The sequence below is a fragment of the Poeciliopsis prolifica genome, unplaced genomic scaffold (assembly GCF_027474105.1).
Source record: "Poeciliopsis prolifica strain line A6 unplaced genomic scaffold, Auburn_PproV2 SCAFFOLD015, whole genome shotgun sequence".
In the NCBI taxonomy this organism is placed as follows: domain Eukaryota; kingdom Metazoa; phylum Chordata; class Actinopteri; order Cyprinodontiformes; family Poeciliidae; genus Poeciliopsis; species Poeciliopsis prolifica.
In genome coordinates this window covers 8,924,213-8,938,435 of record NW_026562390.1, presented here as the reverse complement: position 1 = coordinate 8,938,435, position 14,223 = coordinate 8,924,213, and the positions used below count along the sequence as shown (strand labels likewise).

Genomic DNA, 14,223 nt, shown 5'->3' with positions numbered 1-14,223 from the left:
GGTGGCAGCACCACCTTTTCTCGATCTCAAACAGCAAGTCATTTAGAAAGTAAAGAAGAAAACTTCCGCGCATGAGGTTGGCGGGTTGTTAGTTGCTTGTGTGTGTGTGTATGCCGGGTGTTTTTGTTTAAATTTGCAGCATAATAGACTCAACAAAACGCCTCAGTTAACAAAGTCAGGCCCGCGCGGAACATTTGCATCCTGGTAAACTAACTCATTAACTTTTAAGAACTCTTGTTTTTGACATTTAGCTAGTTGTTAGCTTGTATGCTACATACTGCATGCATAACTCCAGCAGACAGCTAACCGGCGCTGTATTAACTTTCTAGCATTGGCGTATTTTGACTCCTAAAATATTTTTAATTTGCTCAGACTCGTCTCTGTTTGACTCCCAGGTTAGTCCGCGGTGGTTCTCCCTGCCATGCCGTCCGTCGCTGGAGCCAGCAGCCCCGCAGCCGCGCTCGCCGAGGCGCTGGATAACTCTGCCCGGTTGATCGACAGACACCTGCAGGATGACCGCTGCTTTCCTGATCTGTCCGAGCTGCTCAGCGTCCCGTCACACAGTAAATCTGAATGTTTATCCCTAATATCAGAAGATAGGAGAAATGGGCGGGTCTGGGAAGTGAAACACCTCTTCACATCAATTGGGATTACTTTTAAACTTCTTAGAAATGAAAGGATTTGCTCAGTTAAATACAAGAAATGTTAATCTCCCCTCAAATTGGTTGTTTCCACTATTAGTTTGATTCTGTGCAATTTGAAAACATGAAAAACATGAAAACAATTCCCTCCACATGAGAGGGAATTGCATACATTCATTATTGCAAACATAAAGTATTTGTGTGATCCTGTAAATGCAACATTCATTGCATTTAAGTACTCTGTCAGTGAATTTAATGAAATCAGTTTTGTGATCCGACTGGGAAGCCGAACAAAATGTCTTAACATTTCAGCATGTAGACATGAAATGTAGATTTAAATTTAAGACTCCCTTTTGCACACCATAGCAAATTGCAGTCACCACAAAAACAACTTGTGCAATCTTGCAAATGACTAGCTATTCTGTATTTGGAAGGCATTTTTGGTGACATGCACATGAACACTGCTATTCAATAATGCATTTGGCCTCATTTATTATGATAATCCCTATTTTTCTGATTCTTCTTTTACAGTGTGTTCTGCAGAACAGAAATAATATTAGTATACAGGATAATATCCAACCAATAATTTTGTTCAAGCATTCCTTTGCAATACATTGTGCAGCTTTGTTTATGTTTGAGCTGAGAAATCAAATTATACACACTCTGAGCCATTTCTTAATTTTATTTATCCATTAACAGACATGCCGTCCATCTCTGGAGTGTCGGACATGGACTACCCTCTCCAGGGACCCGGCCTGCTCAGCGTACCAAACCTCCCAGAACTCAGCGCAGTCAGAAGAGTCCCACTGCCGCCTGAGCTGGTGGAACAGTTCAGCCGTATCCTTTCAGTCATTTAGGAATGGTTATCCTGCAGTTTTGTACCAGAAAAGCATGTTTTGTTTTCTCCTTTTCGATTTTCAGCTTAACTGTCTTATAGATATGCAGTTTAATTGCATGATGGGAGTTTTTCCTGAGATCTCTCGAGCGTGGCTCACAATCGACAATGATATCTTCATGTGGAATTACGAAGACGGGTTGGTATTATTAGACACAGTCATTTGAAATGTTTCTCAAAGCTTGATGACTTAGATTATTGGTCCTCACCAATTTCATTTGAGCCTTTATTTATAATGTTTGTCTTTTCTTGTGATATTTATAGGGGAGATGTGGCCTACTTTGATGGCCTAATTGAAACGATTCTAGCTGTGGGTCTTGTTAAACCAAAACAAGGTAAGGGCAAAATGTTTTTGTATCTGTATTTTTCTTGCTTTTTTTATTTGTGTATTATATCTCTTTCCTTTGTCTTCTCAGGGATTTTACAGCCACATATCCACTACCTTCTGGTTTTAGCCACATCTGTGGATGTAGTGATCCTTGGACTGAGTTTCCCCAAGAGCCAAGCTGGTAAGTTTGTCCTGTTTATTGAATAATTGAATTTTTCTTTATGTTTCTGAGTGTTATTTGTATAAGTTATACCCTCAGGTATGCCTTTAAAAACCTTTAAAAATACAGCCAGAAGCTTAATATTGGTGCCTATTTTTATTCATATTTGGTCAAACTACCTTAAATAAAACCAGGGTAACATATTAAACATTTTTGTGTTTGCATCTTTTACAGCATTAAATGACAGCATGTCTGGTGGGATGCAGCTTCTACCAGACCCCCTTTTCTCAATCCCGACAGACAACACCTACATCCTGTCCATCACCTCTACGGATCTGGGACGCATCTTCATGGCAGGAAAGGACGGTTGTCTCTATGAGATCGCTTACCAGGCAGAGGCGGGTTGGCTCAGCCAACGCTGCAGAAAAATTAACCACTCCAAAAGCTCTTTGTCATTCCTCATTCCCTCTGTGCTCCAGTTTTCTTTTTCTGAAGATGGTGAGAGGAAGGAACACATTTTCACATGAAATGAAGCTTTTGGCAGTCAAACGTTCCTGTTTGATGATTCTGTTTTCGGCTCCGTTCGCCGCAGATCCCATTGTGCAGATTGCAATCGATAACTCTCGCAACACACTCTTCACTCGCTCTGAGAAAGACGTCCTACAGGTATGACTGCAGTTCTGATCAGAAGGTTACACACACACATATTTTGAGCTGTGAAAGACGCTTTTCAGCTGTTCTGATTTCAGATTGAGGCAAATAATTTCAGTGATTTTTAAAAAGAAGAATTGGGAGCACAGGTTTAAATTTACAATAGATTTCTGGAGGGTTAATGCTGACCTTCTTATTCCATTTCAAAACTAGTTTTGGTGTGTGTTTGTAATTCACCTCTTGCAGATTTAGATGTGAAGTTCTTTTCATTTAAATAAGAATTTTGTTCTGAAAGGGAGTAAGATGGGCGTCTAAAGATAATGAAACTATGTGAAAGGATAAAATTATGGGAAAAGTGAACATTTATTTGAAAATTAGATGCTTAAAAGGATTTTAAATCTCTTCCTCAGTAATAAAAATCTTGTATTAGCCAAGATTTTTTTCACAGGATTCTGAATGTTTATTATGGTATTTCAATGAATTATTTTGGTGTTGCGCTCCAAAGCATTGAAGTTAGAAGGCCTTCAAGCTTTTACACTTTGAGGTCAAAAAGGATGCAACTTCAAGTAATCCACATGTTGTTTGCTGTTGGTAGGTTTTAAAGAATCGCCTCAACAACTCCAAACATCGCTCTCATCATTTTGGAAATTGTCCATAAAACGTTTCTCCAGAGTTGTGTTAAATAACTTCTAGTTATTTGGATTATGACCTTCACAAAAAGGTTGTGAAAATTCTACAGTGAGCTAAAATATTTCTCTATTTTTTTAGGTGTATGATCTGGGTGCTGATGGCCAAGGGATGAGTCGGGTAGCGACAATGTCGCAGAGCTCCATCATAGCGGCTGCAGGAAACATTGCTCGGTATGTTGGGGTGTGCAGGTTTGTTCCTTTTGCGTCGATCAGTCCTCTCACATTCTGACCAACGTTTTTGTACAACTTTGTTTTTAGGACAATTGATCGTTCGGTCTTCAAACCCATCGTCCAAATCTCAGTCATTGACAGATCAGAGTCCTCGGATTGCCACCTGCTTGCCGTTACTCATGCAGGTAAAGATTTGATGCAAGGAGACAGATCTTTATTTTTTTCGTGGACGTTTGCAGTAACTTTGTTGTTTTGTTCTTTGCAGGTGTGCGCCTGTACTTCACCACCGCGCCTTTTGCACCTCAGCACCAGAAGCACATTGCCGTTCGCCCGAGTCTGCTGTCGTTGATCCATGTTCGGCTGCCGCCGGGTTTTTCCGCCTCCTCCACTCTGCAGAAGCCCTCCAAAGTCCACAAAGCTCTGCACAGCAAAGGTTGGAGACCAAATGTGATTCCCAAATTTAGCTATGTTTGTCTGATTTCTGTTACTGCTGCTGATATAAAATTAAATGCTGCAGGTGTTCTCCTCCTTGCTGCTTCGGAGACAGAGGACAGTGATATTCTGTGGTGCATCAACCACGACTCCTTTCCCTTCAAGAAACCCCTGATGGAAACTCAGGTTACATATAACAAACAATTAGAAGTTAGAATATCCAAATAAGGAGACTTGTATGTATTGGATACATTCTAGCTACATTTATAATTTATTTAACCTGTATTTATCCAGGATAAAGGAAAACCACTTATTAACAATCAGATTTTAAGAAGTTATTTACTCACCATGTTTTGTATTCATTGTGGGTCTTCAGTGATTCAGCTGCTGCTTTTAAGGTGAAATGTGTGAAAATATTATTAATGTAACAGAAGCTACTTGTTGGCTACAAAAAATGCTTCCAATAAATTTTCTGGTACATTTTATTGCAGATGATGTCTAATGTTGATGGACATTCTTGGGCTCTTTGTGCCCTTAACGATGAGAAGCCTCCCAAGATTTTTACTCCTCTCAACAAGGAGCATATCCCCGTCACAGATTCACCTGTGGTTGTCCAACAGCACAACATTCCCGCGCAGAAATTCGTCCTTCTCTCTGCAAAGGTTCAAAACGCAGTCACTCTTCATCACTTTAAAGTTGAATCTTAGTTTAAGAATTTCTTCTAAACTCTTTCTACCTTTCAGGGAAGCCACATCTTTCAGAAACTGCGTCCGGTTGATCAGCTGCGCCACCTCCTGGTCAGCTGCGCTGCAGGAGAAAGTGAGGATATTGAGCGCTTCTTCAAGCTGCACAGGGTAAAGTGCTTTTCTGCTGCTGTTGGTGCTTAAAGAACCTTGATGTGTTGTTTTGAACCTGTGTTATGCACAGATCTAAGCAACATGTTAAAATCAGCAAACTTTTTGCAATTATTAAATTCACACACCTACATATTTGTCTTGTTTTGTTCAGGAGGAGCAGGCCTGTGCTACAGCACTCATCCTGGCTTGTTCCAACGCTGCCTGCGACAGAGAGGTCTCCCAGTGGGCCACTAGAGCTTTCTTCAGGTCAGATGATGATTCTTGCCCTTGCATAGCCATGGTTGTTCGCATTATGTGCGAACTAAAGACGATTCTTTCTTTTATGTGTTGGGATTAGATACGGAGGAGAAGCACAGATGAGATTTCCTGCTGCCATGGCAACACCCAGTACTGTTGGGCCTGTGATGAGCTCTCCAGCACCGGGTCAGTGTAAAGATTTGTTGGAGATAGATCTGTTGCAATATCATGTTGTGCTGGGTGATAAATTGTCCCTGCAATAAATGAGCATGTCATAATAAAATAAAACTGTAGTCATAAAATTTAAAACCCCATTCACACTATGAAAAGGACATCATTTATTTTTTAATTTATGTTCATTACCTGTTTCAGGTGTGGTGCCTCCTGCGTTTGCAACACCATTTGCACCGATGCAGTCTGGGTCTGCACCCATCACTCCGATGTCGGCTGGTCCTGAGGTGATTTTCTCCGGAAAACACAACGGCATTTGCATCTACTTTGCTCGCATTCTTGGGTAATTCTACATGATTTTCTCATCCAAACCTGCATATCTTACGTAGAGCTCTCAATGCTGATGTTTGCCTGTGTTGACCTCTAAATATGTCTCCTTCAACGCTAACAGAAATCTTTGGGATGGAAGCCTTGCATTTGAGAAAACCATGAGCAACGGAAATCAGACTGTCAGCATTGTAAGTACAATGGCATTGTGTTCATGCACAGCCATTATTCTGAAGATTAATTATCTAACATTGGGCCATAGAGATTTCTGATGGCATCATGCAAGTATTTGACATTCTGTATAAGTCTATGATCTTCTGGGATTTTTGAAGCATCTATCAGTTTTAGTATATTTCAAAATATGATTAAAGGAAATGATTGGGTTCTGTTGTAATACACATCTGTACTGAAGTAGCCTATTTGGTTATTAATATATTTAGTTTTTAGAACACTGTCTTTTTAAATACTTTATATTGTTTCGTCATTCTTACAGTACATACCGCCAAATTGTGTGATTTTTATTTATTCTTTATTTGTTGTGCTCACAGTTGGAAAGCACAGTAGACTCTTTTGAGCTTGAAGCCATCCTCCTGCAGCTCAGAGGTTTGCAGGAGTTCCTTGATAAAAACTCTCAGCTCAGCCCGTCTTCTCTTGGTGCTGCAAGGTAAGAACCTTTTCCTGAAAGTGCTTCATCAGAACAATGTTTTTGTTTTGACAGCTGAATCTACTTCACTTATTTAATGATAAACAGTCATTTTATATTTGTCAATTTTAGTGTAAATAAAAAAATGCATCCATTATTTTTAAGTTCAATCACCAAAAAGTAAAGCTACACCTACATTTTTATCTAAGTCTAATTTATGTACACAGTTTTTATTACCAGATATTTAATCACAATTCTCTTATCTAAAAGATAAAAATGAAAATTTTGGAAAAATAGAGTTTTTCACTGTGATTTACATTTCAATCAAATTCATAATATTTGGTTCCCCATTAGAACCTAAATTGATGCAACAATTCTTCTGGGTTTTAGGAGAAATTATGTTTAAGCCAGACCTTCTTTTTAAATGTCAAATAATGCATTGATTTTTGTTTAGCTTTATTTTCTAGGAAACCATAAATGTAGAGCCAATAAAAATGGTGGTACACCATGCTTAAATACAGATATCAAGGTTATGGTGTATAATCAAAAGTCTCAAATGATTCTTTACGAAACAACAGAATTAATTGCAACATAATTAATTAGTTGTGTTTAGAAGATGCAGCTATTTATTCAAATGTCTCCAGCATTATAAAAACTGCATGGAAAAACATAGACATTGGAGGTTCAACTTGAGAAATGTGGAGGAACTTGATGATAAGAAGCCCTGCAGTGAGGGTTTGCTTTGCTAGAATAAAGCTGCAGGCCTTTTTCATTTTAGCTACTGGAGCCTGGTTACCAGCACATCATTAGTGCTCATCAGCAGCAACATTCAGCATCCAGCTCCTCCTCAGATGGGATTTTAAAAAGAGAAATCCATCTGGGGAGGCAGATGAGCTGGGCAGTTTGGACTAAATATACAGAATAGTTGTCAGAATTATTTCGCTTTCTATTTCTGCCCATCTGAGTTTTAATCAGAAGAAAAACAAGTTCAGAGATTTGAAAGATGTATGAATCAAACTGGGTGCATTAGAAAAGCAGCTGCAGGATGCTGGTTGCACTGCTTTTCCTGGAGCTGACTGCACTCATTAGACACTGGAATTGGAGAGCATAATACCTGAAGAACTCTTTAGATTACAATTGCTTTTCTTGTGCAACAAAGTATATTTATGATTGATATTGCAAAGCATTGCTGAATACAATATTTGGTAGGGTATTATATTTCAAATGCAATGCGCTCAATATATCTTCCAAATTTTTATGACAAAGATGCTATAAACTCAAAAACAGTGGCGAGAGTGTTGGGAAAAACCCTAACTGGATTCATCATTGCAATATTTAACAATATTGTATCAATCAAAGCAATTAAAAAATATCTAGAATATTTGAGAATATTTGATTTACATGGGCTTTCTGATCTGGAAACTGAACTTTCTTCTCTTTATCTCTCTTGCCTCCTTTTCAACTTAAATGAGTTTCCTTCTGTTCTGGCCCTCGTTAGCTTCAGCTCCCCCGCCAACCTGCAGCAAAGGCTGCTGGGATTTATGCGCCCTGACGGAGCCAGCTCCCAGCAGGTGCAACAGGAGCTCCAGAGGAAATATCACAGTGAGTTTCAGCACTTCCATCTGTCTTTTCATATAAAGGCCACAAAGGAAAGACGTATTTACTTTGTAGTCACCACTGTTCACTGAACACTAATGAGTTTGCTTTTTAGTTCTTCTCTTACTCAAGATTAATGTCCATATCGTTCTTCAGCTAATGCTCAGGTCTACGAGAAAGCATCTCTCCAGGGGATCCAGCAGCTTGTGTATCGCTCTTACCAAACTCTGGCACTTTGGAAACTCCTCTGCGATCACCACTTCAGCCTCATTATGTCTGAGCTGCCAAAGGTACTTGTGAGCATGAATACTTGTCTATTCTAAGCAGATGTCTCTTATTTCCATGCTTTGAGCCAAAAAGAAAAAAAAAAAAAAAGAAGCTCTGCTGCTTCATTTGTGCTTGGTGCCATTTTTGTATTCACAGGAGTTTCAAGAGCAAATGAAGGGGGCATGTTTTAAGGATGTAGTGACCAGAGGCAAGGAGTTATCTGGAGCTCTGGTCACAGGGCTTATTAATGTCTATATTAAAGACAACGCCTCCGTGGACGCCATCAGCAATCACCTCCGAGACCTCTGTCCGCTGCTGTACAGCACTGATGACAGCGTTTGCTCAAAGGTACGAACAGCAAATGCGTCTTCTTATTATGTTGCATTACAGTCACAGTTGTCCATGTGTTTCATTTAAGTGATGGACCAACACAAAGCAGTGAAACCTGACCAGTGTGCTCTTTATTGCTGCAACCAACAATTATTTAAATCAGGATTTAAATAATCAATGATTTAATTCAAAACCAAAGTCTTGTTGACCGTATATTTTCCTGTTCTTAGGCCAACGAGTTGCTGCAGAGCTCGAAGCAAATCCAGAACAAAGTGGAGAAGGAGCGAACGCTGAGAGAGTCTCTGCAGCTCTACCAACAGATCAGCCAACATACAGACCTGCCGCTTGTTTGTTCCCAGTACAGACAAGGTGTCGTGGATTTCACTGCCACATTTTCTGTTTGTAGCATTCAGCTTGCTAATGCTTTTTGTCATTTCAGTGCGTTTCTATGAAGGAGTTCTTGAGTTGTGCCTCACAGCAGCAGACAAAAAGGATCCACAGAGGCTAGGACCCCACTTCTATAAAAATGGAGAGCCTGAGGAGGACAAGGTGGGGCTGCAGGCCTTCCAGGAAAGGTAAGACCACAAAGGAACAACTCTACAGTTCTCTATCTGGGCTGGCTGTTGTCACAAACTAGCTTCCTCTTATTTTCCAGACTTTCTTGTTATAAGTGCATCACAGACACCATGCAGGAGCTGGTGAACCAGAGCAAAGCTGCTCCTCAGTCGCCAAGCGTTCCCAAGCAGCCCGGACCCCCCGTCATGACCTCCGATCCCAACATGCTAAGCAACGAAGAAGCTACTGCACATGTGAGTTTAAAACAAAAACAAAAAAAGGGAACAGACGTCAGCTGCTCACTTCCCTTCATCCTTATGTAAATGATCTGCATTTGTAATGAGAATCTGTCACTGTCCTGTAGTTTGAGCAGATGCTTGGCTTGGCCCAGAGGTCTCAGGACGAGCTGTTTCACATCGCCCTGTACAACTGGCTGATCCAGGCTGACCTGACGGACAAGCTGCTGGAGGTAACACTACTATGTCCCTGCATCACTAGTAGTTTCTCTTTGAATCGGTGCTAGTTTTTCTCAAAATGCACTTTTTTAGGACTGAGGGGATTTTCTTACAGACTTGTTTTGTGTCTAAAGTGAGATAGAACTGAATTTCTGAAGAGAAAAAAAATGTTCATAAATTATCCAAACAGAAGATGGCAATTTGTAACATTTATTCTTTTAAAATCCCCATTGATCTTGAACTTTTTTTAACTTCTGTTTCCCAGGTGAATTCTCCTTATCTTGAAGAACACCTGATGCATATAATAAAACAGGACCAGAGCAAGGTTCCCAACATGGACCTGTTGTGGCGCTACTACGAGAAAAATCGCAACTTTGGCAAAGCAGCTCACGTCTTGGCCCGCCTCGCTGACATGCACAGGTCTGAGCAGAACAGGAGAAAAGTTTTACCTGGATTTTCTTTTTTCACATCAAGTTCTTTTGTAACAATTTTTTTTTTTTTTTTACTTTCTCTTGAATGTTGCAGCACTGAGATCTCCCTAAAGCAGCGTCTGGAGTACATCGCTCGAGCCATCCTGTCTGCAAAGAGTTCCTCCTGCATCTCTGCTCAGGCTTCTGATGGAGAATTTCTTCACGAACTGGAGGAAAAGATGGAGGTACGTCAGCCTGACTGAAAACCAAGAGGGGTCCTAACCTGAGATTACTTCAGGCACTTCTTTAATGTTTGCATGTTCCACTTTCTTCCAGCTTGTCCGCATTCAACTGCAGATCCAGGAAACCCTGATGAGGCAGTACTCCAATCATCCCTCAGTGAAAAGCGCCATTTCACAACTGGACTCTGAGCTTATGGACATTACAAAGGTACCTCCAAACATCAGAGAAATACTATTTTTAGTGTTTGTTGCAGGGTTCACATAGGCGCTTAAAATCCTTTAATGCTTGAATTTCAATTAGCTGGTTTCAATGTTTGGATGGTGCTTGATTTCTGTGTAATTTCCTTGAAAGTGCTTAATATTATAATGGCACAGTTCTCTAATGAAGTGCAATCTAACATTTGATTAAAAGCCTAAACTTGAAAATTTATACTTGAAACCAGATATTTTCATACACCTAATAAAATAGATTTATTTTCTCACTGTGTGAAGTTCATTTAAACTTTTCTGTTGTTTCAGGTCAGTTAAAATTACAAAAAATAACTTGTTTGCTAAATGCCAGAAAACTTTGTGTGAACATTTCATTGTTGCTTTTGTTCCTTTCTTTGTACATTGTATTTAAGCATTTAATGTGAGCAGAAAGGTCATTCACCTGAACACAGTTTATTTGGATTGTTCCAATGTATTTATTATTTCTAATGGTTTGAAGACTTATTGATCGTCTTATTTGATATGTTAAAGTTATTGAAATTGGGAAATTTTTAAAATTATTTTTATTGATATTTTGTTCCTGGACCAGTTAGGTCTGATGGAGACGTTTCAAAACATAAAATTGTGCTGTATTTTAATTCACCTTACAGTTTCAAATTGTATCTGGAAAGTGCTTAAATTTTACTGTGGGAAAAGTGTATAAATGTTTTGTGGAATGCAAAATTATGAATTTTTTTTTCTGCCACACAGCTCTACGGAGAGTTTGCTGACCATTATAAGCTGTCTGAGTGCAAGCTGGCCATAATTCACTGTGCAGGACACTCTGACCAAATACTGGTCCACTCACTATGGCAGGAGATCTTGGAGAAAGGTGAATTAAAATCAAAACTCTGTGTAATATTTCATCTTTGCTTCTATTCAACACATGTCCCTTACTCTTTGGGTGTTTTTTCTTGCAGAGCTGAGCGACAGTGTGGCCATGAGTCCAGCAGACAGGATGAGGTCCCTCAATCTGAAACTGGTTACACTGGGGAAGATTTATGCTGGAACACCTAGATACTTTCCTCTGGGTATGTTTCAATCATGTTCAGTTTCAGGATTGTTGTTTGCAATTTAGTATTATAATTAGGCATCCTTTCTGCATGCTTTAAGTGAGCGTGTCCCTGAGGCACAGGTCTGTTTAACCAAACAGCTGCTCGTGCTCTTTAATTTTCCACATTTTACAAGCAGCCTGTTCAAACATGTCATGTCTGTGGAGACGTAGATTCGAGGTAGATTGCCTTTGGTTTTGGGACATAATCAGTTCTTTCCCCAGGTACCAACATGATGAGTGTGCCGTGTTAACGAGGAATGATGTTATGGTTGCAGAGTTTCTTGTAAAGTTTCTGGAGCAGGAAGTGTGCCGACTGAACTGGGATGTGGGATTCGTGACATTTACGATGCTGGAGATCGGAGTACAGCTGCCACGACTTCTGGAGGTTTATGATCAGCTCTTCAAATCCCGGGTATTTCCCTTCAGTTCCGATGTTTAGATTTTGTTTTGAACATGAATGGATAATATAATGCTCCTCACTAAATAATTTGATCTGCTGTTACCTAGGATCCCTGCTGGCTTCGGTTGAGGAAACCTCTACATTTGGTGGAGTGTATTCATGTGCTTCTCTCAGGATATGTGGACGACCCCAGCAGAGTGGCAACATATGACAGGTTAGCACTATCACTAGGCCTGTCGCGATAACAAATTTTGCTAGACGATGTTATTGCGATAAATAATGATGTTGTTTTGAGACCATTTTTTAAGTAATACAATGGTAATGGCAAAATAATAATGCAAGAGCACATTATAAAAGATTAGCAAACGTAAAATTCTAATGAACATTTAACCCTAGACCTGGAAGAAATTTAAAATATCCAAAATAAATAGAACAACAAATAAAATAAATTTTGAAGTCTTTGTAAAAATTTTCACAAATCCGCACACTTCATGTATAGATGTTGTAATTTTGTGGTTGAGCCAGCATTGGGTAAATAACTACGCATCATAGAGATTTGTGAAAAAGTCCGACAACCAATGACGATAAATCTGTATCATCAGGCTGCTGTTAATGTTGTGTAATATTTCCCAGGCGCCGATTCACCAACGTTTGCCTCGACAACATCTGCGGATATCTGGTGGAGCTGCAGTCTTTAAGTCCAAACTCGGCCCTTCAGCAAATAATCGGCAACTTCAAGTCCCTGCAGGCCAAGCTGGAGAAACTCCATTGACAGGAGCCACATTCTTTATCAATAAACAATTGGCTGACCACTGACTGGTACCCTGCTGGCCTTAAACAAAGAGACCTGGCATCGTATTTGTTGGAATTTGTTCTGATGAGAGACTGGCAAAGTGACAAGTTTTATAACTTATTTTCTACCTTTTTTGTTAGTTTGAATATTGTGCAGTTTTGATAAGATTGCTTGTAATTTGCATTGTTTAATGCAAATAGCTGTTTAATATCTATAAATAGAGGGACTTTCAATAATGTGTTTATTAAAAACTCATGAAATCTGTTGGATATATTAAAAACTAGCTCAATTTGAGCCTCATTTTGGGACAAAGTCAATTCAAGCATCACAGCACAATGTTTTGTCTGTTTTACCAGTTTATTTTGTATTTATGTACCTACCTTGGCTTTAACATTATCTTTGCAAAACCTCTTGCAAATCTGTGGGTTAACAGAAAATGATTGTTTGGATATTAAAACTGTGCCATTATGTATAAGAGTTTTTCTGACTCTGACTTGGTGCTGTTCATAATTTCACCTACACTAAAAAAAATCAGATCTAGATTTGGGCAGGCTAATAAAACATTTTTAGAAAAAAAATCTAACTTGTGACTTTTGTGGATCTATTCTCATTATAGCATGACCTTATGTTGAGTCACTGGAGTAATTAGATGTGAAGGGCATCAGGTTGCTCCTTAATGTGACACTGGTCATGCAATGTAATTATCTTTGATTTGAAACCTCACTCAGGACTTCCTACTGTAATAACTAACAAGGTGCTAATTGGTGTCAATCTCCAATTAGCTGCACTCTGGTGCATAATTATGGTTAATTTGTATTCTCATGGAAAATAAACTAATTTTGTTGCTGTGTGGACATAAATTGCAGTTTCATTGGGGTCAAAACAATGTTTAATTTCTAACTTTTCAGAAATCCAGGCTTTGATATAATCTTTAAACTTTCGTAGAGATTAAATATATGCAGAATTGAGACTTGAGATTATTTTCCACCTTTAACATATTTAATGTGGAGTGCAATGAAGATACGAACTAATGACCATTTGATTTGTTTACAAGTAATATGGACAGAATACAATTTACAGTATATGAAATTTAGCTTTTCCACTAGCATTTTCTTAAAATGACAAAGGATTAAATATATCCTGTATGAAAGTATTAACAGAAAGGTACAATAAATTCTTAGCATGGTTCATACAAAGTCTAAAGTCATTTGCTTCATTATTTACCATATCTAGTTAAGTAGAGATGTTTTTTTTAAAATATTTTAAAGGATGAAAGTCTTAATAAATCTCATAGTTTCCATATTTAACGTGATTGTTAAAGTGATGCACTTATCAGCCACATCACACGTTATATCCATCAATAGTAGGGTTTTTAATTCTATTAGTTGCCCAAAAATGTTAAAACAGTCATTACACCACCATCTTAGTCCATTAAAAACTTTAAATTCAGTTTGATCTACATCAACAGTTATTGAACTTAATCTGAAATTAATGGCATTATATCAAACAAACCCTTCTGATAATGTCTACCCAAATTATGCATGGTTCTTCTGTTTTGATGATTTGTGTGGGTTGGAGCTCCATTGAGTCCTTGAGGATGGAAAACCTGGGTCTGTCCACAGATCCTCAGTCACTTTTAACTAGCTGGATCAATCAAAAATATAAATGTT

The 14,223-nt window shown here is 38.8% G+C and overlaps 1 protein-coding gene across 1 annotated transcript; it reads left to right on the top strand.

Moving 5' to 3' along the window:
* Positions 1-68: 68 nt before the first annotated feature.
* On the top strand, positions 69-13,403 carry nup155 (nucleoporin 155). Its single transcript, XM_055040542.1, has 34 exons — positions 69-204; positions 396-563; positions 1,341-1,478; positions 1,579-1,675; positions 1,801-1,871; positions 1,953-2,045; positions 2,259-2,522; positions 2,617-2,690; positions 3,444-3,535; positions 3,623-3,720; positions 3,801-3,968; positions 4,053-4,153; positions 4,459-4,629; positions 4,711-4,821; positions 4,976-5,070; positions 5,162-5,247; positions 5,434-5,575; positions 5,684-5,750; positions 6,108-6,223; positions 7,701-7,804; positions 7,955-8,088; positions 8,222-8,413; positions 8,626-8,764; positions 8,835-8,970; positions 9,051-9,204; positions 9,315-9,419; positions 9,671-9,825; positions 9,931-10,060; positions 10,152-10,265; positions 11,018-11,138; positions 11,227-11,337; positions 11,636-11,772; positions 11,868-11,974; positions 12,394-13,403. The coding sequence occupies exons 2-34, from the start codon at positions 422-424 to the stop codon at positions 12,530-12,532; spliced, it is 4,104 nt and encodes a 1,367-aa protein (XP_054896517.1). The 5' UTR covers positions 69-204; positions 396-421; the 3' UTR covers positions 12,533-13,403.
* The last annotated feature ends 820 nt before the right edge of the window (positions 13,404-14,223 follow it).